The sequence below is a fragment of the Oncorhynchus gorbuscha genome, linkage group LG07 (assembly GCF_021184085.1).
Source record: "Oncorhynchus gorbuscha isolate QuinsamMale2020 ecotype Even-year linkage group LG07, OgorEven_v1.0, whole genome shotgun sequence".
Classification (NCBI taxonomy): domain Eukaryota; kingdom Metazoa; phylum Chordata; class Actinopteri; order Salmoniformes; family Salmonidae; genus Oncorhynchus; species Oncorhynchus gorbuscha.
Genome location: NC_060179.1, coordinates 69,841,176 through 69,866,618, shown reverse-complemented (window position 1 = coordinate 69,866,618; position 25,443 = coordinate 69,841,176). Strand labels below are relative to the sequence as shown.

General features: G+C 43.5%; 1 protein-coding gene across 1 annotated transcript in view; it reads left to right on the top strand.

Annotated features, from left to right (window-relative positions):
- itga9 (integrin, alpha 9) overlaps positions 1 to 25,443 on the top strand; it is a 150,185-nt gene that overhangs the window by 61,152 nt on the left and 63,590 nt on the right. Inside the window, exons 13-15 of the mRNA XM_046357366.1 lie at positions 3,290 to 3,335; positions 4,787 to 4,941; positions 12,973 to 13,133. Of these exons, the coding sequence (XP_046213322.1) occupies positions 3,290 to 3,335; positions 4,787 to 4,941; positions 12,973 to 13,133 (362 nt within the window). The remainder of the gene's footprint in view (positions 1 to 3,289; positions 3,336 to 4,786; positions 4,942 to 12,972; positions 13,134 to 25,443) is intronic.

The following is a 25,443-nucleotide window of genomic DNA, read 5'->3' as shown; positions in this document are numbered from 1 at the left end:
TAGTTTCAGGGTTAATGATGTACGTAGCGCCTACAGCTCCACTAGCCAACACTAGGTTCAGGGTTAATGATGTACGTAGGGCCTACAGTTCTACTAAGTTCAGGGTTAATGATGTACATAGGGCCTACAGCTCTACTAGGTTCAGGGTTAATGATGTACGTAGGGCCTACAGCTCTACTAGGTTCAGGGTTAATGATGTACGTAGGGCCTATAGCTCCACTAGCCAACACTAGTTTCAGGGTTAATGATGTACCTAGGGCCTACAGCTCTACTAGGTTCAGGGTTAATGATGTACGTAGGGCCTATAGCTCCACTAGCCAACACTAGTTTCAGGGTTAATGATGTAAGTAGCGCCTACAGCTCCACTAGCCAACACTAGGTTCAGGGTTAATGATGTACGTAGGGCCTACAGCTCTACTAGGTTCAGGGTTAATGATGTACGTAGGGCCTATAGCTCCACTAGCCAACACTAGTTTCAGGGTTAATGATGTACATAGGGCCTATAGCTCCACTAGCCAACACTAGTTTCAGGGTTAATGATGTACATAGGGCCTACAGCTCCACTAGCCAACACTAGGTTCAGGGTTAATGATGTACGTAGGGCCTACAGTTCTACTAGGTTCAGGGTTAATGAAACACTTGGAGCCTACAGCTCAACTTCATGTCGTTATTTTAAAAGAGAATGTGTTCTCAATATCCTACCTGGTGAGATTTAGGTTAAACAAATAAATCAAACGAGCTCGGATCAAATCAGCAGACAAAGTAAAGAACGTCTGCTGATTCGAATGTGGTGTTATTCACACCTTCTCCCACTTGTTCACCTCTCTGTCTGACACTGAGTGGTCCCTGGTCAGTCAGTTAGACTACCGTCTGTCTGACTGAGTGGTCCCTGGTCAGTCAGTTAGACTACCGTCTGTCTGACTGAGTGGTCCCTGGTCAGTCAGTTAGACTACCGTCTGTCTGACTGAGTGGTCCCTGGTCAGTCAGTTAGACTACCGTCTGTCTGACTCTGAGTGGTCCCTGGTCAGTCAGTTAGACTACCGTCTGTCTGACTCTGAGTGGTCCCTGGTCAGTCAGTTAGACTACCGTCTGTCTGACTCTGAGTGGTCCCTGGTCAGTCAGTTAGACTACCGTCTGTCTGACTCTGAGTGGTCCCTGGTCAGTCAGTTAGACTACCGTCTGTCTGACTCTGAGTGGTCCCTGGTCAGTCAGTTAGACTACCGTCTGTCTGACTGAGTGGTCCCTGGTCAGTCAGTTAGACTCCGTCTGTCTGACTCTGAGTGGTCCCTGGTCAGTCAGTTAGACTACCGTCTGTCTGACTCTGAGTGGTCCCTGGTCAGTCAGTTAGACTACCGTCTGTCTGACTGAGTGGTCCCTGGTCAGTCAGTTAGACTACCGTCTGTCTGACTCTGAGTGGTCCCTGGTCAGTCAGTTAGACTACCGTCTGTCTGACTCTGAGTGGTCCCTGGTCAGTCAGTTAGACTACCGTCTGTCTGACTGAGTGGTCCCTGGTCAGTCAGTTAGACCCGTGTCTGACTGAGTGGTCCCTGGTCAGTCAGTTAGACTACCGTCTGTCTGACTCTGAGTGGTCCCTGGTCAGTCAGTTAGACTACCGTCTGTCTGACTCTGAGTGGTCCCTGGTCAGTCAGTTAGACTACCGTCTGTCTGACTCTGAGTGGTCCCTGGTCAGTCAGTTAGACTACCGTCTGTCTGACTCTGAGTGGTCCCTGGTCAGTCAGTTAGACTACCGTCTGTCTGACTCTGAGTGGTCCCTGGTCAGTCAGTTAGACTACCGTCTGTCTGACTCTGAGTGGTCCCTGGTCAGTCAGTTAGACTACCGTCTGTCTGACTCTGAGTGGTCCCTGGTCAGTCAGTTAGACTACCGTCTGTCTGACTGACTGAGTGGTCTGAGTGGTCCCTGGTCAGTCAGTTAGACTACCGTCTGTCTGACTGAGTGGTCCCTGGTCAGTCAGTTAGACTACCGTCTGTCTGACTCTGAGTGGTCCCTGGTCAGTCAGTTAGACTACCGTCTGTCTGACTCTGAGTGGTCCCTGGTCAGTCAGTTAGACTACCGTCTGTCTGACTCTGAGTGGTCCCTGGTCAGTCAGTTAGACTACCGTCTGTCTGACTGAGTGGTCCCTGGTCAGTCAGTTAGACTACCGTCTGTCTGACTGAGTGGTCACTGGTCAGTCAGTTAGACTACCGTCTGTCTGACTCTGAGTGGTCCCTGGTCAGTCAGTTAGACTACCGTCTGTCTGACTGAGTGGTCCCTGGTCATTCGGCTAGATTCCTGTCTGTCTGACTCTGAGTGGTCCCTGGTCAGTCAGTTAGACTACCGTCTGTCTGACTGAGTGGTCCCTGGTCATTCGGCTAGATTCCTGTCTGTCTGACTCTGAGTGGTCCCTGGTCACTCAGTTAGACTACCGTCTGTCTGACTCCGAGTGGTCCCTGGTCAGTCGGTCAGACTCGTGATGCTGAGGCATGTTGTTTACTGCATTCCACATCAACAGGGGACATTCGGAACTAGAACAGTAAACAACAAGTATGAGGACTCCATTGTTAAAGTGCAACTGAAGGCAATAAACTTAATTGGTTGAAAACAGCCCATGTGGCATCGATATTAGTCAGAATAATTTATTCTAGTGTCAAAATTGACTACAATGTGTAAATAGAATACATTTGCTCATAGTCAGTCTCATTCAAAACTGAGATGTGCAAGATAATTAGGAAAAAATGGTGGATCACGGAATGAGTACTGTGTAGTAGGTTTCCTTGGTTTGGGTTTATTTCAAGCCTGCCCACAGCTAGCAGCACCCAAGTAATCATCAATTTGGAGCGCAGCTGCACACAACCCTATCGTAATGCCCGTGAACAATTTGGTTTGACATTCGATATCCCTATCGGGCTAGTTAGGGACCATCATAAATTACACAATTTACATGGGACAATATTTACAATTGTCAGTAGCTAAACATTTCAATGACTTAAAAATCTCAAACCAACTATAAATTGTAGAAATTAATATACAAATATTGCAATCATTTAATGAGACAACTAAAAGGCATGTAACATGGAAATATTGTCCCATTAACATTGTGTAATGTATTGACAGTCCCTAACTGGCCCCGGATTGGTTGCTGCATATATTAATAAGCAAACTAAAATAACGGTCAAATCAGTAAGTTCAGCCCCCTTTTAATGATAAACTTTGTGTATTGTGCCATATATTCAAAGAAGGATAAATCTGCACTAACTTAGGTTTCGCTCATTGGTTGTTCTTTCATTACAGACATTACCATTGGTGCTTTTATGGCTGATAGTGTGGTGTTATTGAGGTGAGTGGTTGTATTGTTGAAGTTGGAATGTAATATATTTTGGTGTTACTTGAATAGTGGCTTTGTTTCACTGTCCATACCAGCATACCACTTTGAATGTGTGCACAATACATGGTTTTATTCTAAGAGTTAACCTATGGTTCTGTGGATATTGGAAAAGATCAGTATACACACAAACAGTGGAACAGAGTATGTTTTTCATCACAGAAAGACATTAATGCCATGCTGTGTCCACTGCAGTGCCATGTTCAACATGTTGCAGGTCAATGGTCAATGGTTGTAGGTCCATTGACACCATGCTGTATTTTAATAGTTGTAGGTCCATTGACACCATGTTGTATTTTAATAGTTGTAGGTCCATTGACACCATGTTGTATTTTAATAGTTGTAGGTCCATTGACACCATGTTGTATTTTAATAGTTGTAGGTCCATTGACACCATGTTGTATTTTAATAGGTGTGGGTCCATTGACACCATGTTGTATTTAAATAGGTGTGGGTCCATTGACACCATGTTGTATTTTAATAGGTGTGGGTCCATTGACACCATGTTGTATTTTAATAGGTTGTGTGGGTCCATTGACACCATGTTGTATTTTAATAGGTGTAGGTCCATTGACACCATGTTGTATTTTAATAGGTGTGGGTCCATTGACACCATGTTGTATTTTAATAGGTGTGGGTCCATTGACACCATGTTGTATTTTAATAGGTGTGGGTCCATTGACACCATGTTGTATTTTAATAGGTGTGGGTCCATTGACACCATGTTGTATTTTAATAGGTGTGGGTCCATTGACACCATGTTGTATTTTAATAGGTGTAGGTCCATTGACACCATGTTGTATTTTAATAGGTGTGGGTCCATTGACACCATGTTGTATTTTAATAGGTGTGGGTCCATTGACACCATGCTGTATTTTAATAGTTGTGGGTCCATTGACACCATGCTGTATTTTAATAGTTGTGGGTCCATTGACACCATGTTGTATTTTAATAGGTGTGGGTCCATTGACACCATGTTGTATTTTAATAGGTGTAGGTCCATTGACACCATGTTGTATTTTAATAGGTGTGGGTCCATTGACACCATGTTGTATTTTAATAGGTGTGGGTCCATTGACACCATGCTGTATTTTAATAGTTGTAGGTCCATTGACACCATGTTGTATTTTAATAGGTGTAGGTCCATTGACACCATGTTGTATTGTACTGGTTGTAGGTCCATTGACACCATGTTGTATTTTAATAGGTGTGGGTCCATTGACACCATGTTGTATTGTACTGGTTGTAGGTCCATTGACACCATGTTGTATTTTAATAGGTGTGGGTCCATTGACACCATGTTGTATTTTAATAGTTGTAGGTCCATTGACACCATGTTGTATTGACACCATGTTGTATTGTATTGGTTGTAGGTCCATTGACACCACGTTGTGTTTTGTCTCTAGGTCCCGACCGGTGATCACTGTGGACGTGTCCATCTACCTACCTGTCTCCATCAACATCTCTGTTCCTCAGTGTCACGAGGGACCACAGCACCTCAACTGTTTCAACGCTACAGTCTGCCTGCTCTTCAGAGGAAAACACCTGCCTGGACAGATAGGTGAGCACACCTACAGCATAACTGTAGAATGTATGCACACGTAGAATGTATGCACACATGACTGTAAGTCGCTTTGGATAAAAGCGTCTGCTAAATGGCATATATATTATTATATTATATATATTATATATATATTATATATATTATATATATATTATATATTATTATATATTAACTACGCAGACACACAAAATAATGTACAGCGCACTTAGGTTGATAGTGGTATGTTTGAAATGGGACCCCTCATGCCTTGTTTTAGTAGTTAGAATAAGTAGACTATATTGTAGTGGATTATTCAGAGCGATTTGTGAATGTGCCACTGAATTGTGTCATTCCATGATGTAGCCTTTGGCCAATGGATGCTGCCTATGGTTGTGGTTCTCCTTCAGTCTACTAACAACAGCTGGTGCATGAAATCTATACATTTTGCTCGCTTGAAGTAGAGTATATTATGATAAATTGCAGGCCACACTACTTGCCTAGAGAGTTCTCAGCTATACTTTTCATGGCTGTTTATTTACCACAACAGACAGATGCCGGTACTAAGACTGCACTGAGCCAGCTGTATAAGGAAATAAGCAAACAGGAAACCACTCACCCAGAGGCGGCGCTCCTAGTGGCCGGAGACTTTAATGCAGGGAAACTTAAATCAGTTCTACCAAATCTCTATCAACATATTAGATGTGCAACCAGAGGGGGAAAAATTCTAGATCACCTGTACTCCACACACAGAGATGCGTACAGAGCTCTCCCTCGCCCTGCATTTGGTAAATCCGACTACAACGCTATCCTCCTGATTCTTGCTTACAAGCAAAAATTAAAGCAGGAAGGACCAGTGACTCGGTCTATAAAAAAATGGTCAGATGAAGCAGATGCTAAACTACAGGACTGTTTTGCTATCACAGACTGGAACATGTTCCGGGATTCTTCCGATGACATTGAGGAATACACCACATCAGTCACTGGCTTTATCCATGAGTGCATTGAGGACGTCGTCCCCACAGTGACTGTACGTACATACCCCAACCAGAAGCCATGGATTAAAGGCAACATTAGCACTGAGCTAAAGGGTAGAGCTGCCGCTTTCAAGGTGCGGGACTCTAACCCGGAAGCTGACAAGAAATCCCGCTATGCCCTGCGACGAACCATCAAACAGGCAAAGCATCAATACAGGGCTAAGATTGAATCATACTACACCGGCTCTGACGCCCGTCAGATGTGGCAGGGCTTGCAAACTATTACAGACTACAAAGGGAAGCACAACCGCGAGCTGCCCAGTGACACAAGCCTACCAGATGAGCTAAATCACTTCTATGCTCGCTTCGAGGCAAGCAACACTGAGGCATGCATGAGCCCATCAGCTGCCCCGGATGACTGTGTGATCACGCTCTCCATAGCTGACGTGAGTAAGACCTTTAAACAGGTCAACATTCACAAGGCTGCGGGGCCAGACGGATTACCAGGACGTGTGCTCCGGGCATGTGCTGAGAAACTGGCATTTTCAACATGTCCCTGATTGAGTCTGTAATACCAACATGCTTCAAGCAGACCACCATAGTCCCTGTGCCCAAGAACATAAAGGCAACCTGCCTAAATGACTACAGACCCGTGGCGCTCACATCCGTAGCCATGAAGTGCTTTGAACGGCTGGTAATGGCTCACATCAACACCATTATCCCAGAAACCCTAGACCCACTCCAATTTGCATACCGCCCAAACAGATCCACAGCTGATGCCATCTCTATTGCACTCCACACTGCCCTTTCCCACCTGGACAAAAGGAACACCTATGTGAGAATGCTATTCATTGACTACAGTTCAGCGTTCAACACCATAGTACCCTCAAAGCTCATCGCTAAGCTAAGGAACCTGGGACTAAACACCTCCCTCTGCAACTGGATCCTGGACTTCATGACGGGCCGCCCCCAGGTGGTGAGGGTAGGTAGCAACACATCTGCCACGCTGATCCTCAACATTGGAACTCCCCAGGGGTGCGTGCTCAGTCCCCTCCTGTACTCCCTTTTCACCCACGACTGCATGGCCAGGCACGACTCCAACTCCATCATTAAGTTTGCTGACGACACAACAGTGGAAGGCCTGATCACCGACAACGACGAGATAGCCTATAGGGAGGAGGTTAGAGACCTGGCCGGGTGGTGCCAGAATAACAACCTATCCCTCAACGTAACCAAGACTAAGGAGATGATTGTGGACTACAGGAAAAGGAGCACCGAGCACGTCCCCATTCTCATCGACGGGGCTGTAGTGGAGCAGGTTGAGAGCTTCAAATTCCTCGGTGTCCACATCAACAACAAACTAGAATGGTCCAAACACACCAGGATAGTCGTGAAGAGGGCACGACAAAGCCTATTCCCCTTCAGGAAAATAAAAAGATTTGGCATGGGTCCTGAGATCCTGAAAAGGTTCTACAGCTGCAACATCAAGAGCATCCTGACCGGTTGCATCACTGCCTGGTACGGCAATTGCTCGGCCTCCGATCGCAAGGCACTTCAGAGGGTAGTGCGTATGGCCCAGTACATCACTGGGGCAAAGCTGCCTGCCATCCAGGACCTCTACATCAGGCGGTGTCAGAGGAAGGCCTGGTAAGCGGTACCGGAGTGCCAAGTCTAGGAAAAAAAGGCTTCTCAACAGTTTTTACCCCAAAGCCATAAGACTACTGAACATGTAACCAAATGGTTACCCGGGCTATTTGCATTGTGTGCCCCCCCAAACCCTCTTATACGCTGCTACTCTCTGTTTATCTTATATACATAGCCACTTTAACTATACATTCATGTACATACTACCTCAATTGGCCTGACCAACCAGTGCTCCCGCACATTGGCTAACCGGGCTATCTGCATTGTGTCCCACCACCCGCCATCCCCTCTTTTTATGCTACTGCTACTCTCTGTTCATCATATATGCATAGTCACTTTAACCATACCCACATGTACATACTACCTCAATAAGCCTGACTGACCGCTGACTCACACACACACACACACACATTTTTATTTTATTTTCTCCGCATTATTGGTCAGAGCCTGTAAGGAAGCATTTCACTGTAAGGTCTACCTACACCTGTTGTATTCGGTGCACCTGACAAATACACTTTGATTTGATTTGGTCTAGTCTGGTTATAATCCAGCCAATAGGTGTTGACTGTTTAGATGTGGTCCTGGTTGGTTGTTTAGGTCTGGTCATGGTGTTCTTAGTGTTTAAGTGTTTGGTCATGGTTATCGTTTGACTCTTTAGGTGTGTTCATGGTTGGCTGTTGTTTGGGTGTGGCCACAGTTGGGTGTGGTCGTGTTAAGCACCCCTCAGGACAGGGAAATAGCCTGCTGTTTCATTACATAATGAGGAGCAGGCCCAGGGCCAGGCGTAACAGGAGGAATAAGGGTCCTCTGTTCTCTTCTATTTGACTGTTTGGCACGACCAGTGGAAAGTAGTTCTGCACTGCAACACCTCGTGTCTTTCTGTTTGGTGATGATGCCCGGTACTGTATGTATGTGTGTGTGTTTCTGTTCTGTTTGGTGAAAACGCCTGGGCCGGTAATGAACACTCAACGCCCCTTTCCGCCTGACAGGGTGAGGTCATGGAAGGCACCCCCTCACACACACAAACACGCATACATGCATGCACATACACACAAACCATGGCGCAAACACCACACCGAGATGCATACACACACACACACACACAATCACGAGATGTACAAATTCACACAACCACACACACAGTACATTTACATTTGTGTATGTTTTTTAAATAATTGGGAATAAAGTGACAGACAGTAAACAGTAGCAGCGTATGTGATGAGTCAAAAAAGTTGGTGAAAAAAGTGTCAATGCAGAGTGTCCAGGTAGTTTGGTTAACTATTTAACTAACTATTTAGCAGTCTTATGGCTTGGGGGTAGAAGCTGTTCAGGGTCCTGTTGGTTCCAGACTTGGTGCATAGGTGCCCCTTGCCATGCGGTAGCAGAGAGAAAAGTATATGGGTGTTTCCAAAATGCACACTACTGTACTCTACATACTCAAGTGCATTTTCTGAGGCCGTTCTCTTGAATACGTTCTTGTGAGGATGAGAGTGTGGAGAACGCATAAATCATTTCAATTGAGAAGCACTCCCCCTACGTATTACCTCGCGCTGCATCTCCCCATTCTCTGAACCTGATTCCATCCAGGACAATGGCAACAATAGAGATGAAACATACACAAAGAAAATGTTTTATTTCAGAATTATCATCGTAATCTATCTTGCCAGCAAGCTAGTTAAACAGGCAAAAATTACCTAAAACTAATGATATGCAAGGTATATGTCAATTCGTTTTGGCTAGCTAGCTAGCCAGTTAGCCATATTGACTTACTATGGACTTACCTATTCACTAAACCTTCCTTCTTCTAGCCAGGACAATGGCAATAAATCCAAAAGAAGATATACACAAAGCAAACGTTTTACTTCATAACTACCAGCTGGCTATATGTGAATCATAATAATGTAGCTAGCCAGATAGTATAACTGGCAGAAATGACCTAAAACCAATGTTATCCAAAGTAGATGTTAATTCTTTGTTGGTAGCCACAAAGGACTGTTAGCTAGCTATCTAGCAACAAGCCAGTTAGCGCTATTGACATCCTTTAAACATTTTTTTTAACCAGGTAGGCTAGTTGAGAACAATTTCTCATTTACAACTGTGACCTGGCCAAGATAAAGCATAGTAATTCGACACATTCAACAACACAGAGTTACACATGGAATAAACAGAACATACAGTCAATAATACAATAGAACAAAAGAAAACAAAAAGTCTATATACAGTGAGTGCAAATGAGGTAAGTTAAGGAAATAAATAGGCCATGGTGGCGAAGTAATTACAATATAGCAATTAAACACTGGAATGGTAGATCGGCAGAAGATGAATGTGCAAGTAGAGATACTGGGGTGCAAAGGAGCAAGATAGATAAATAAATACAGTATGGGGATGAGGTAGGTAGATAGGTGGGCTGTGTACAGATGGGCTATGTACAGGTGCAGTGATCTGTGAGCTGCTCTGACAGCTGGTGCTTAAAGCTAGTGAGGGAGGTGTGAGTCTCCAGTTTCAGAGATTTTTGCAGTTCGTTCCAGTCATGGGCAGCAGAGAACTGGAAGGAAATACGACCAAAGGAGGAATTGGCTTTGGGGGTGCCCAGTGAGATATACAGTGCCTTGCGAAAGTATTTGGCCCCCTTGAACTTTGCGACCTTTTGCCACATTTCAGGCTTCAAACATAAAGATATAAAACTGTATTTTTTTGTGAAGAATCAACAACAAGTGGGACACAATCATGATGTGGAACGACATTTATTGGATATTTCAAACTTTTTTAACAAATCAAAAACTGAAATTGGGCGTGCAAAATTATTTTTAAATTTTTTAAATTTTTATTCACTTTTTGGATGAGCATTTTCTTGTTTGCTAATGGCCCTATTCAGCTCTTTCAGTGCGGTCTTAGTGATAGCATCGGTTTGTGGTGGTAAATCGACAGATACGAAAATGATATATAACTCTTGGTAAATAGAATGCCTCATGATAAACCATACTAACTTCGGCAAGAAGAACCTTGAGACTTCCTTAACATTAGAGATTGCACACCAGCTGTTGTTAACAAAGATACAAACACCACTCCCGTTGAGCTTACCCGACGCTGCCGTTCTGTTCTGCCGATTCATAGAAAAACCAGCTGGAATATTATCCATTTCCTTGTTCAGCCAAGTTTCAGAGAAACAGTAGGTAATTACAGTTCTTTAGATCCCGTTGATAGGATATTCTCAAACAGAGTTTGTTTGGTTTGTTCTCCAGTGATTGAAGAATAGAACAGAGAGTAGAAGCGGATCATTTACTCTCCACCGTAGCTTCATCAGGGTACCTGTACGTCAGCCTCTATATCGCTTTCTCTTCCGAGTGTCAGGGATTAGGGCCTGGTCTGGGGTGAGCAGCATGTCCTGTGCCGCTGACACATTGAAGTAGAAATCTTCATCCAAATCAAGGCTGTTTATCACTGTTCTGATGTCCAGAAGCTCTTTTCGGTCATAGGAAACGATGGCGGAAACATTATTTACCAAATAAGTTAAGATCAGCTCCAAAGAACACACAAAATAGTAGAATTGGTCAGGGGCCCGTAAAACGTCCGCTATACATCCCAGCCTTAATTTCCTGTGTGTGTGCATGTCTGGTAGTGAGACCTCCAACTAAAGCTTGACCTAACTGGGGCGGTCAGCCGGTGATTGTCAAGCAAATAACTGTCGGTCTCATGGTAATTGACAGTTAATTAACATAAACATAAAAATGCAGCATCTCCTGGCGCCCACACACAGCCTACAAGCCATTTAAAAAAGTCTAATGAATCCATGTGATATAGCCTACACCTTCACAATAAGCATTTGATAATGCTTTGAATTTCACAGCGGCATCCATTTGTGGCCGTAATGCAAGCAAGCAATGCAGATGTTGAAGCACGTTGGCTAGGAAAAACTCCCTAGAAAGGCCAAAACCTAGGAAGAAACCTAGAGAGGAACCAGGCTCTGAGGGGTGGCCAGTCCTCTTCTGGCTGTGCCGGGTGGAGATTATAACAGAACATGGCCAAGTGTTCATAAATGACCAGCATGGTCAAATAATAGGTCTGGGACAGGTAGCACGTCCGGTGAACAGGTCAGGATTCCATAGCCGCAGGCAGAACAGTTGAAACTGGGGCAGCAGCACGGCCAGGTGGACTGGGGACAGCAAGGAGTCATCATGCCAGGTAGTCCTGAGGCATGGTCCTAGGGCTCAAGTCAGTTGAAACTGGAGCAGCAGCATGGCCAGGTGGACTGGGGACAGCAAGGAGTCATCATGCCAGGTAGTCCTAAGGCATGGTCCTAGGGCTCAGGTCCTCCGAGAGTGAGAAAGAAAGAGAGAAAGAGAGAATTAGAGAGAGCAAACTTAAATTCACACAGGACACCGGATAAGACAGGAGAAGTACTCCAGATATAACATACTGACCCTAGCCCCCCGACACTACTGCAGCATAAATACTGGCGGCTGAGACAGGAGGGGTCAGGAGACACTGTGGCCCCATCCGATGATACCCCCGGACAGGGCCAAACAGGAAGGATATAACCCCACCCACTTTGCCAAAGTACAGCCCCCACACCACTAGATGGATAACTTCAACCACCAACTTACCATCCTGAGACAAGGCCGAGTATAGCCCACAAAGATCGGGGGGGGGGGTGCCAACCAACCTTTACATATACTAAATAATATATGTGTCATTTAGAATGGACCATTATCATGCACCTGTATCGAAACAAGGCAGCGGGAAAAAATACATGTCATCTATGCACTTAAATAGCGAATGGAGGATGCTATTCCCCGCGGTTTATTTTCATGCCAGCCAGGTAGGCTATACTCCTGCTGTCAATATAAGCAATGTGCTTAATATTAGGAAAGTTGAGAAATAAATTTAGTTGGCCTAGCCTATAGAAAAGCTGATGGGATCCTCCTCTTTTTATTAGCGGCCATCACTCTGTTTTCTCACGCAATTGCATAGCCTATAGAAATGTTTAGCAACATGAGCTCATGAAGTGTTTGATTAGATTTTCTAATACATTTGCATTGAAGTCAAGAGTGATTATAGGGACAATGTAGTGCTGAGTCTATTGTAGTTAGCAAGTTTGGTAGGATACTAATGACCAGCAGCATCATCAGAGCTTGGAGAAGCCTAATTACGCTACCTTTACAGTCATGTGGAATTTGACTGCCTTCATGACACGTGACCGCCAGTGTGGAGGTAATACGTCACCGCATCAGCCCTAGACCTGACTAAGATCCACCTTGGATCGGAACATTGTCACTATTAAAAGGTGCTATTAGGAGCCTTACATTGCCTCTCCAACTAATATATTTCTCTCTCTCCCCTATGTTTGACTGTATTAATATGTCTTATTCAGACTGTGTGAAGTGAAACATGACTTAGCTTTATCTAACCCATGATTCCCACTCTCTCCCAGAGTTGCTGTATAACCTGACAGCTGATGTGGATAAGAGACAGAGGAGCCAGCCTTCTAGAGTGTACTTGGTTCAGAACGGAGCCCAGATGAGCTCTGTGAGCAACGAGCTCAGTCTGGACATCAACACAGTGGAGTGCCACCAGTACACTGCATACGTTAAGGTGAGTTCCTAGACCTCAGTCATATGAGGGAGTCAGTCATATAGCTTTCACCTGGATTCACCTGATCAGTCTTTGTCTTGGAAAGAGCCGGTGTTCCTAATGTTTTTTACACTCAGTGTAGCAAAATGCTTGTGTTTCTAGCTCCGACAGCACAGTAATATCTAACAATTTCACAACATATACCCAATACACACAAATCTAAGTAAAGGAATGGAATTAAGAATATATAAATATATGGATGAGCAATGTCAGAGCGGCATAGACTAAGATACAGTAGAATATAATACAGTATATACATATGATTAATGCAAAATATGTAAACATTATTCAAGTGACTAGTGTTCCATTTATTGAAGTGGCCAGTGATTTCCAAGTCTATGTATATAGGCAGCAGCCTCTAATGTGCTAGTGATGGCTATTTAACAGAAGCTGCTTTTCAGTCTTTCTGTCCCAGCTTTGATGCACCTGTACTGACCTCGGCTTCTGGATGATAGCGGGGTGAACAGGCAGTGGCTCGGGTGGTTGTTGTCCTTGATGTGTGTGGTTGCATGTGTGTATGACAGTTCAACAGTCTGTTTGAGTGGTATTTGACTGTAGCCTGCTGGGTCAGGTCAAAGGTGAAACGCAGGCGGTTATAATGGTTCATAAAACCACTGTTTACATTGACTGTGCTATCATCTCCAAATGGATAGAAACCATAGACATTGAAACCAGTTGATAGTAATAGCGCTGACCTCATCCACGTATTCTTAGGGAAAACTCCCGATGGCGCATGAAGCCAGAAGTATGTGAATTTGAAGTGCTCAAAGGATCATGGCCGATGTAGTTGTTTTCATTCTGCCTGAGAGAGTAAACCCAATGCTGCAAGATGACGTCGCCGTCAATAACGGAAGCCTTGGACATAAACAGTCGAAAACCAACCGATCACAACTCTGTTAGGCTAGATTGGATTTATATATAATTTATACAATTATTTTATCTTGATTCTGTATTTTTATATATTTGTAGGCTATCTTTATCATTTGTGCAACTGCTCTGTCATCCTCTGTTCTCCGCTCTGTCATCCTCTGTTCTCCACTTTGTCATCCTCTGTTCTCTGCTATGTTGTCCTCTTGCAGCTCCATAGACATTGGTCAGCCACTCCATCTACTCTTGACAGGCTTGTTGACTCTGCGTTCTCATCTGGATAGCACACCACACCCCCGTAGGTGCATAATTCACCTAAGGGGGGATCGAACTTGATCATAATTTAAAAGAAATAGAGCCCAAAATGGCAGGCCCCCCCAAATAAATTGTCCGTTCTGGGGCCTCCCGGGTGGCACAGTGGTTAAGGGCTCTGTATTTCAGCGCCAGCTGTGCCATCAGAGACTCTGGGTTCGTGCCCAGGCTCTATCGTAACCGGCCGCGACCGGGAGGTCCGTGGGGCGATGCACAATTGGCCTAGCATCGTCCGGGTTAGGGAGGGCTTGGCCGGTAGGGATGTCCTTGTCTCATCGCGCACCAGCGACTCCTGTGGCAGGCTGGGCGCAGTGCGCGTTCAAGGTTGCCAGGTGCACAGTATTTCCTCCGACACATTGGTGCGGCTGGCTTCTGGGTTGTATGCGCGCTGTGTTAAGAAGCAGTGCGGCTTGGTTGGGTTGTGTATTGGAGGACGCATGACTTTCAACCTTCGTCTCTCCCGAGCCCGTACGGGAGTTGTAGCGATGAGACAAGATAGTAGCTACTAAAAACAATTGGATACCATGAAATTGGGGAGAAAAAGGGGTTAAAAAAATAAATTGTCCGTTCTGGTGATCGTAATTTACATAGGCATTCTAGGGCAGACTATGGCTTTTGGCACCGCTAGGTTGATATGCAGTAGCCGACCAGCAGAGCTTGTGACTTCACGCTCCAGATGGACAGAGAGGGCCTTGTAGAAACAGGAGGCAGAAAAGTAATCTATTACAAAGACAACATAGCTTAGTAGCAGGGAAATATGTGACTTAAACTGGAGAAAGAACCCTCCACACTCACTGTTGAGCCATGCAATTTTCAGTCATTTAATTTCCAAGCTTTCTGTCACAGTAGTAAACCTTTGTCACTATTTTCAGATAGTATAGCCTAGAACTCTAACGAAGCCTATTTTTAAACTAAGTTTTAACGACTGCAATTTGCATGGATCTTAATGTGCAGACGAAAGCTTCTCGTACTCAGTAAAAACAGTAGACAGACGCTCCATTGTCACTTCATAAGTAGTTAGTTACTTTAGGGTAGCCAGCTGATTCAGAAATGGCAATAGAGCGGACCTATGTCCAGAAGTCTGAGGGCGTACATTTATGTCTCACCTCCTGCTAATGGGGACCAGAGGTCCCACCCCACACGGAGCCTGTACATTTTACTGGCATTCTTCACAGTGGACCCCAGGCTCATTTCTCCCTGGGAGGCTGAGCCCGACTGAACTATGCAGTGAAAGTATCTGTCATTATAATGCTAGCCTTCTCTTCATCTCTCTCTCTCTCCCCCAAACAGCCCAGGGTTCAAACACCATTCAAAAACTCTTATACATTATCTGTGCTTGCCTGGTTTAATTGTCCAATAGAATAGTTTCCAAAACTGCAAACCCTGCCCATCTGGCACTTCAGGCAGGCTAAAGCAAACACTCAAAGAATTTAAAAGATCCCTGAACCCAGAGCTTCTACCCACCCATACAGCCCTGTGATAAGTATACTTAAATTAAGTGATAATGCCTGAGAAGCCAGTATTTGGAGGATATATTGGCATGGGTGTTGTTTAGTATATCCTCCAATATATCCTCCAAACACCGGCTTTGAGGGCATTATCACTTTTATACAACGGGTTACAAACATATTCAAATTATGATTAACATATTTGAATTAAAAACGTTATTTTATTGAATGTATCTATGTAATCTATGTCATCCTTCCACAAGATATAGTAACGAAACAAATCTAGGGTTGCTACCCAAGCCGGCTGGTCGTTCGTTCTATTGGTTCTGTTGCCAGAGATACGACTGTGTCTGTTCTGTGTCTATGGACCACGACCCAGTCGTTCTGTCTTTTAGTTCTGTGTCTATGAACCTGACCCAGTCGTTCAGTCTTTTTGTTCTGTGTCTATGGACGCGACCCAGTCGTTCAGTCTTTTTGTTCTGTGTCTATGGAAGCGACCCAGTCGTTCAGTCTTTTTGTTCTGTGTCTATGGAAGCGACCCAGTCGTTCAGTCTTTTTGTTCTGTATCTATGGACGCGACCCAGTCGTTCAGTCTTTTTGTTCTGTGTCTATGGAAGCGACCCAGTCGTTCAGTCTTTTTGTTCTGTGTCTATGGAAGCGACCCAGTCGTTCATTCTTTTTGTTCTGTGTCTATGGACCACGACCCAGTCGTTCAGTCTTTTTGTTCTGTGTCTATGGACCACGACCCAGTCGTTCAGTCTTTTTGTTCTGTTCTATGGACCACGACTCGTTCAGTCTTTTTGTTCTGACCACGACCCAGTCGTTCAGTCTTTTGTTCTGTGTCTGTGTCGTTCAGTCTTTTTGTTCTGTGTCTATGGAAGCGACCCAGTCGTTCAGTCTTTTTGTTCTGTGTCTATGAAGCGTCTTTTTGTTCCCAGTCGTTCAGTCTTTTTGTTCCGTGTCTATGGAAGCGACCCAGTCGTTCAGTCTTTTTGTTCTGTGTCTATGGAAGCGACCCAGTCGTTCAGTCTTTTTGTTCCGTGTCTATGGAAGCGACCCAGTCGTTCAGTCTTTTTGTTCCGTGTCTATGGAAGCGACCCAGTCGTTCAGTCTTTTTGTTCCGTGTCTATGGAAGCGACCCAGTCCTTCAGTCTTTTTGTTCCGTGTCTATGGAAGCGACCCAGTCGTTCAGTCTTTTTGTTCCGTGTCTTTTTTGTTCCGTGTCTATGGAAGCGACCCAGGAAGTCTTTTTGTTCCCAGTCCGTTCAGTCTTTTTGTTCCGTGTCTATGGAAGTGACCCAGTCGTTCAGTCTTTTTGTTCTGTGTCTATGGAAGCGACCCAGTCGTTCAGTCTTTTTGTTCTGTGTCTATGGACCACGACCCAGTCGTTCAGTCTTTTTGTTCCGTGTCTATGGAAGCGACCCAGTCGTTCAGTCTTTTTGTTCCGTGTCTATGGAAGCGACCCAGTCGTTCAGTCTTTTTGTTCCGTGTCTATGGAAGCGACCCAGTCGTTCAGTCTTTTTGTTCTGTGTCTATGGAAGCGACCCAGTCGTTCAGTCTTTTTGTTCCGTGTCTATGGAAGCGACCCAGTCGTTCAGTCTTTTTGTTCCGTGTCTATGGAAGCGACCCAGTCGTTCAGTCTTTTTGTTCTGTGTCTATGGAAGCGACCCAGTCGTTCAGTCTTTTTGTTCCGTGTCTATGGAAGCGACCCAGTCGTTCAGTCTAAATGTTCCATTGCCATACTGGCTGGCAAAGTTCTTATCCCTTGCTTGCTAGCTAGCCTACTACAGCTAACAGTCACATCAAAATGTGAAGCCATAATAACAGCAAAGTAGCTGTATTTGCATTTGTTTAAGCTGTTTTCTAGTGACATTTATTTGGATACATTCATAACATTGAGCTAATGAGGCGCGATTTCGCCTGGCATAGAAAATTGATATATACTGTAATGATTCATGATTTCGAATGGTTGAAAAAAGCTGTCTGTCTGTCTCGTCGCGACTCCCGGCACGTTCATCACTATGGGACTGCTAGAGATCAAATTTGAATATTGAAACAATGTTGCAGACAGCAAGGTTTATACAAATCTTCGCTGTTGAAAACGAAATGTTACTCTAAAAGAAATGAGATAATGGCTAGATGCTGTTTATAGTGGAGATCAAGTTTATGAATTGCTTAGCTGGGCTGATAGAGTGGATTGTGCAGTCAGATGAAACAGAGTAAATGGCCATTTTAACGTCGTAGATTTAGCCGGTGGTAACTTGTGGAATAGACACTGGCTGGAATGCCCTTTTAACCAATGAGCATTCAGGATTAGACCCACCTGTTATATAAATCACTACATTGCACAGAACAGTTGTAACAATAATAATCCTCATTCATCATACTGGGTAATGTGTGAGGCTGAGGCTTCGCATTTTGTTGTATTCTGTTCTTTTAACTTAAGACACACAACTTAGTCATGTCATATGTGAGGCTTTCAACTACACATAATAACACAGTTATCGAGCCTTAGACAATGAAAAGTTGTGTTTATTCATCCGATCTATCCCAGTGAAGTGGGGATCATTTTGTGGAGTCAGTGGTACTCCTAGATGACTATAGTAGTCATTGATACTTAGGGTTGCCTCTTCTAATTTAACGCTGTAATCAGACAGAGCATAAACTGTTAGCTTCAACTGTGTAAATTGTAGGTATGCAATAAGAAGTATTGTATTGTTAATTCCCGAAGTAAACATGTTCCACATCTATACAGCATTATCTCTATTTTTTTGCATCCCAAAATGCACCAGATTCCTTTTATAGTGCACTCATTTTGACCAAAGCCCTATGTGGGGCCCTAAGTGCACTATAAAGGTATTAGGGTGCCATTTGGGACGCTACCTCTGTGTTTCTGGGTGGGCAGTAGTGTACTGTAGATTAGCTTTGACATCTGGTGTGTGCCACGTACGTAACTAACTGGCATCTCTCTGGCACTGTGTGCTTTAATGTACTAGCAGGGATAAGCACTCTTTCAGTAATACTGACAGTGGGATTCATCAGGCCAGAACCACATGGCATGATAGAGTTGAGCTGTGTTGTAGAATAAAACAGCACTTTGTTTAAAAACATTGGCAATGTACAATTGTTTGATTAATCAGAGATAAGAGGATCACTTATTCTGCTGTGTGGAGTTAAATACTGTGGTGCCAAAATTACACTTCCTCTTGGATATAGCATTATTTCTAGTCAATGAATTGCTATTCAAAGGTGTGACATATTGTTATAACTTCCAATATAACCTTTTGTATTTCATGTTCTGTGACATTTATTTTTGCATTACATTTTTATTAGATTCGCTTGACACCTTTAACATTTTCTTCGCACGCACGCACGCACACACGCACACACGCACACACACACGCACACACGCACACACACACATGCATATTCATACACACACTCTTACATATTTTGTGTGAAGAAATGTTGAGTCTGAATTAGCTTATTGTAGGTTTAAAGAGGAGTGTGTAGGCTCAGCCCATGTAACCATGAGGTGTCTGGTAGTGTAGCTGATTAGTGGTGGTTATTGTTGGATTGAAGGGGTATATTTTCCTGACTCTTTTGTGTGGGGTAACGAACACAGATGTGTGAACAAGGAATAGACACTGCAGTTCTATAGATGAGTTGAATAAAGGTACAATTTTAAATGTACCTTTTTAAATGTACCACCACCACAAGCCAACCAAAGAATCAGTGCACTCACTCATCTTCGCTAGCTCAGAATCCCGCACAAGTAGAATTCCAACCTAACCACACCAGACTGCTTAGACTACTAGAGTGATCGTGGCTTTCAGTCTGACCTTTGATACTGTACATATGATTGAGGGAAATAGAGGGGAGAAAAATATTATAGTATAGAGATTATAGGGACTACCCACTTTAATTTAATCCTCTAAATGTTTGTTTGTGACTCTGAGAAAAGACTGGAGAGAGAGATGCCCATCCTATCATTTGTCTTGCTAAAGTGTGTGTCCACATGAGCCAGGCCTTCTATTTGCTGGCTGAGGTATGCTAATGGAAAACAGCTGGTGCCCATCTACATCCTCCGGGAGACCCTGCCTCATACACATATGGCTAAAACACAGGATCCCACTATTAGAGGTTAACGTCACAGCAAGAGCAGGGTGGTGTCGTGTCAAATGGAACTGGTTGGGTGGGTGTGTGAACTCCACCACGCTGTCTGTCGCTGGCTCCGGTGGGTGATGCAATGGAAAACCTAGCTGTAGCTGTGTTTGGGGTTGACTGACTGGCTCTGACCATGCCTGGTGTATGACTGGTAGGGGTAGCAAGTCCATGTCATGAGCTATTTTAAGATATTTAAGTTGCTTGTACAGTACTGTATCTGGGCATGACTGTCCATGGATAGACATGGCAGTATATCAATCCTGCTCAGTAAAAAACAAAGACGTTATTTCTGTTTCAGTTATTAGCCTAACCATTATTACAATAGCTGTTCATTCACTGCTATACATAGATTCTGGGGATTGTTGGCACAAGCCAGAGGACAAAGGAAAAACAGATTCTTTTACACAGATGGACCTGACTTGGATTAATCAGTTGATCAATTCATCTTCAGGCTAACTTTCTGATCTTACTTGTAATGGACAGTGTACACATGGACTAAGAAAGATTAGAAACCACAGGGTAATTCTTCACAACCCTACATGTGAGGCAGATATCAGGAATTACCACTCACTCAGTAAATCACACAATATTATGGAGTGCGAGTTAAATAATAGTGAAATCATAACATGTTTTTTCTAAAGCAATTCCTGAAATGATATAAGTCTTTCATGTTGATCATTTTAAACATGTTTTGGTTGGCGGGTGAACGGTTATGGAAAGGCATACCAGACCTCCAGATGGACTTTGTTTAGTTATTTTTAGCTAAATAAACTACACACTGTATTTACCTCAGTCATACCTCACATTCTAGAGAGGGAAAACAGGGTTGTTATAATGATGAATGCTGAATGATTTGGGTGGTTGAAATGACTGGGGGGGGGGCGTGCGTGCGTGCTGAATGATGTGGGTGCTTGAAATAAGCAGTAAGGTCCAGGAGGCTGTGTATACTTGAGTGAGTGATTACAAGAGCTGGGAGCTAGAGAAAAACACCCATATTATTCTCTACCCTTCATTTTCAAGTCTCACGTTCAGGCATTTTTGTGCAATTGGCACATTATCTCTTTGTTTATTGTATCTCAGCTGACTATACACCACCAGACACCCTTGAAAATGAATCATGAAATAGCTTGCAGGTTTGGCTCAGTATTCATCTACTTTTTGTATCTGGATATTATACTAAAGCTTAAGCACTCGTTGTCTTCAAGGAGCTGTAAAATCATATACTGTACTCTTAAACTTTTGACATGTAGTCTAATATGCCCATTAACTACAAATCCAGCATGGAAATAAAATGACTGTAACGGAAAAAAAACCTTAACTCTATTTTCTATGTCTACTTCATTGGTACACACGGGATGGGAAGTTACGAAGAGTGCGCATTAACCAAGCTAGCTCCAGCAGTTGTCAGGCTGGAGGTCACTTCACTATGACATCTTCACTTGTTTACAGTTGTTTGGTCCTCTGTAGCTCAGTTGGTTGAGCGTGGCGCTTGCAACGCCAGGATACTGGGTTCGATTCCCGGGACCACTCATACGTAAAATGTATGAACTTATGACTGTAAGTTGCTTTGGATAAAAGTGTCCGCTAAATGGCACATCTATTAACAGACAGATGTCCAGTGCCCATACCCAACTTTTCCCCTAGAAGAAGCTCCAAGGTCCAGACATCAGAATAGGTTGATGTGTCTTTAAATACCCAGTGGTGCCAGGACACTGTTAGAGGATATACAATACTGCCAGCGAAGTAGGGCTCTCCCCAACAACAACAAAATTATTGGTCGACCGAGAGTCGTCTGTTTAAAACGGGTATTTTTCCATATATAGACACACCCTATGTTTGAATAAAATCAACAATATGTATGCTACTGAGCTTGTCTGATGCTTTAAACACTGCTTTTAAAATTGAAGACACTCAAATGACTAAAGAGTGAGCCAGAGATCATTATAACCCAACCAGAAGAAAACCTGTTCCTTACCCTCCTCCAACTGCTGCTGGCCTTCACAGATTCTGCCATTATGCTCCTGAAGTTGCCGGCAATAGGCTACACCTGTGGTGGTCAACCTTTTCCATTTGGAGTGTCAAGTTATTGTACCATTTCTATTGATCTGCCTGCCAGTTATGATTTTCCGATGCACATTTTTTTGTGGAACAGTTTAATTTCATTTATAATAAAGTCTTCATATCGCAAACTCAATGTCATGTGATGAATCAAAATTCTCTCTACAGTACCAGTCAAAAGTTTGGACACCTACTCATTCAAGGGTTTTTCTTAATTTGTGTATCTTTTTTTCTACATTGTACAATAACAGTGAAGACATCAAAACTATGAAATAACACATAATCATGTAGTAACCAAAAAAGTGTTAAAAATGAAAATATATTTTATATTTGAGATTCTTCAAAGTAGCCACCCTTTGCCTTGATGACAGCTTTGCACACTCTTGGCATTCTTCTCAACCAGCTTCACAAGGAAAGATTTTCCATCAGTCTTGAAGGAGTTCCCACATATGCTGAGCACTTGTTGGCTGCTTTTCCTTCACTCTGCAGTCTAACTCATCCCAAACTATATCAAATGGGTTGAGGTCGGGTGATTGTGGAGGCCAGGTCATCTGGTGCAGCAACTGGTGCATCTGGTGCAGCCACATCACTCTCCTTCTTCCATATTGACTGACCTTCATGTCTTATTTGAGCTGTTCTTGCCATAATATGGACTTAGTCTTTTACCAAATAGGGCTATCTTCTGTATACCACCCCTACCTTGTCACAACACAACAGATTGGCTCAAACTCATTAAGAAGGAAAGAAATTCCACAAAGAAGAATATATTTATATTTAAATATATTTAGATTTGTTCAATACTTTTCTGGTTACGACATGATTCCATAGTGTAGAAAATAATACAAAAATAAAGAAAAACCCTTGAATGAGTAGGTGTGTTCAAACTTTTGACTGGTACTGTAGATCCTCCTTGGAGAATGTAATGGAACTGATAGCCTGCTAAGCTAGCTAGCTACACAAGAGTGGGAGCTCACGGCTTACGCCCATCCATCCATACTTGATGGTAATAGTGCTCACTGTTGCCCCCTAGAGGGCAGTTTTGAAGGCCTTTTCGACATCCTGGGGACCTTGACGAACATCAAATATCGCCTTGGATCTCGAGTGACCTAGCTGCTCTGAGACTCAGTCTCAGCCCTCACTGGCACGTTAGCAGACAGAGCCAGAGCCACACGCTTCCACCACAACCACACTGCATGCTTTGTTTGCCTCCTTATACAGTTCTGCAGCAGTAAGACATTTTCAATTCCCTCAATGCCATTCAACTGGTTTCATTTACCGCAGGCCAAGAATGCTGATACAATAACACACACACGTGTGCACACACATACAGCTATACACACACACAAGCATAGAGAGGAAACTGATACAAAGAATCCACATGGCAGGAGGAAGGTAATAGTGTCCAGCTGGTTTCTAAAGAAAGTCACGGCAGCTCCACTCTATTTATTCAGATTCAGAAAACTTCATTGTCCTCAGAGAGGCAATTTGTCTTGCAGCAGTCGTAAACAATAGGATGGAAAAACATTCAAATGCATTGAAGCTGTCTCTCAAATGCCACTCTATTCGGCTCTGGTCAAAAGTAGTACACTATATAGGGAGTCATTTGGGATTACATTTACATTTAGCAGATGCTCTTATCCAGAGCGATTTACAGGAGCAATTAGGGTTAAGTGCCTTGCTCAAGGGCACATTGACATATGTGTCAGCTCGGGGATTTGAACCAGCAACCTTTTTGTTACTGGCCCAACTCTCTTAATGGCTAGGCTAGTATAGTCAGAGGGATGTAGTCAGAGCAGAGGAGGGCTACGGGAATAAATAAAGAGGAAAAATGTAATGTATCCTGTTCTTGGAGTATATCCTTTGATATATCCTTTGATATACTGCACTGTCTGCAGGTATCAGTCTGGACAGAATTGAGTGGATTAGGCAATATTACAGCACTAGATTGTGCAGAGTCTTAAGATGTTTAGCATACTGTTGAGGACTTCCCCATGTGGATTTGACAGCAGGGACTGGGACAATCTATGAGCCGTTCTCATCTCAGTCCCAGTTTAGGCGGACCCCTGGAGGTACTTGGCCTATCCACAGGGGTACTTGAAAAGCCTCATGAGACCACAGTGTTACTGGTAAAACATACATGAGACCATAGGGTTACTGGTAAAATGCACATGAGACCACAGGGTTACTGGTAAAATGCGCATGAGACCATAGGGTTACTGGTAAAGACCATAGGGTTACTGGTAAAATGCACGAGACCATAGGGTTACTGGTAAAATGCTTATGAGACCATAGGGTTACTGGTAAAATGCACATGAGACCATAGGGTTACTGGTAAAATGCTCATGAGACCATAGGGTTACTGGTAAAATGCACATGAGACCATAGGGTTACTGGTAAAATGCACATGAGACCATAGGGTTACTGGTAAAATGCACATGAGACCATAGGGTTACTGGTAAAACAAGACCATGGGTTACTGGTAAAATGCACATGAGACCATAGGGTTACTGGTAAAATGCTCATGAGACCATAGGGTTACTGGTAAAATGCACATGAGACCATAGGGTTACTGGTAAAATGCTCATGAGACCATAGGGTTACTGGTAAAATGCACACGAGACCATAGGGTTACTGGTAAAACGCACACGAGACCATAGGGTTACTGGTAAAATGCACATGAGACCATAGGGTTACTGGTAAAATGCACATGAGACCATAGGGTTACTGGTAAAATGCTCATGAGACCATAGGGTTACTGGTCAAACACACACGAGACCATAGGGTTACTGGTAAAATGCACATGAGGCCATAGGGTTACTGGTAAAATGCACATGAGACCATAGGGTTACTGGTAAAATGCACATGAGACCATAGGGTTACTGGTAAAATGCTCATGAGGGGGTACTTCAGTGTTACTCCCGGCAGAGCAAAATTTAGGTGGTGGTACGGTAACCAAAAAGGTTGGGAACCACTGCAATAGAACACTAAATTTAAAAGGTTTCCTGGATGGCTCTTGTACTGGCTAGATAGCTGCCACTTAATCTCACCATACACACACACACACACACAGTATGTGGTGGCCAAGTCTGACCGGAGGGAAGACTCTCTGCCCACTATGTTTCCCTCAAACCACTGAAAAGGAAACTCAAGTGACGTTGAAAGGAGGGAAATCTTCTCAACCAAATGTTGGCTATGGGGAGCAGCTTGGAGTAAAAATAACTGTAGCTCTCGCTCACAATTAAAAGCTGATGATTTATTTTTTCTTTAGATGAAAAACATGACTTTTTAGCCATTGATGGCTATAGATATAGAACATTGTTTATTATCTACGTCAATGTTATGGTTATGGTAAACAGATGTTCACAGAGGTGCTGAATGTTTTACATTGGGCCTCATCCTTTATTTATTTATTTATTTAT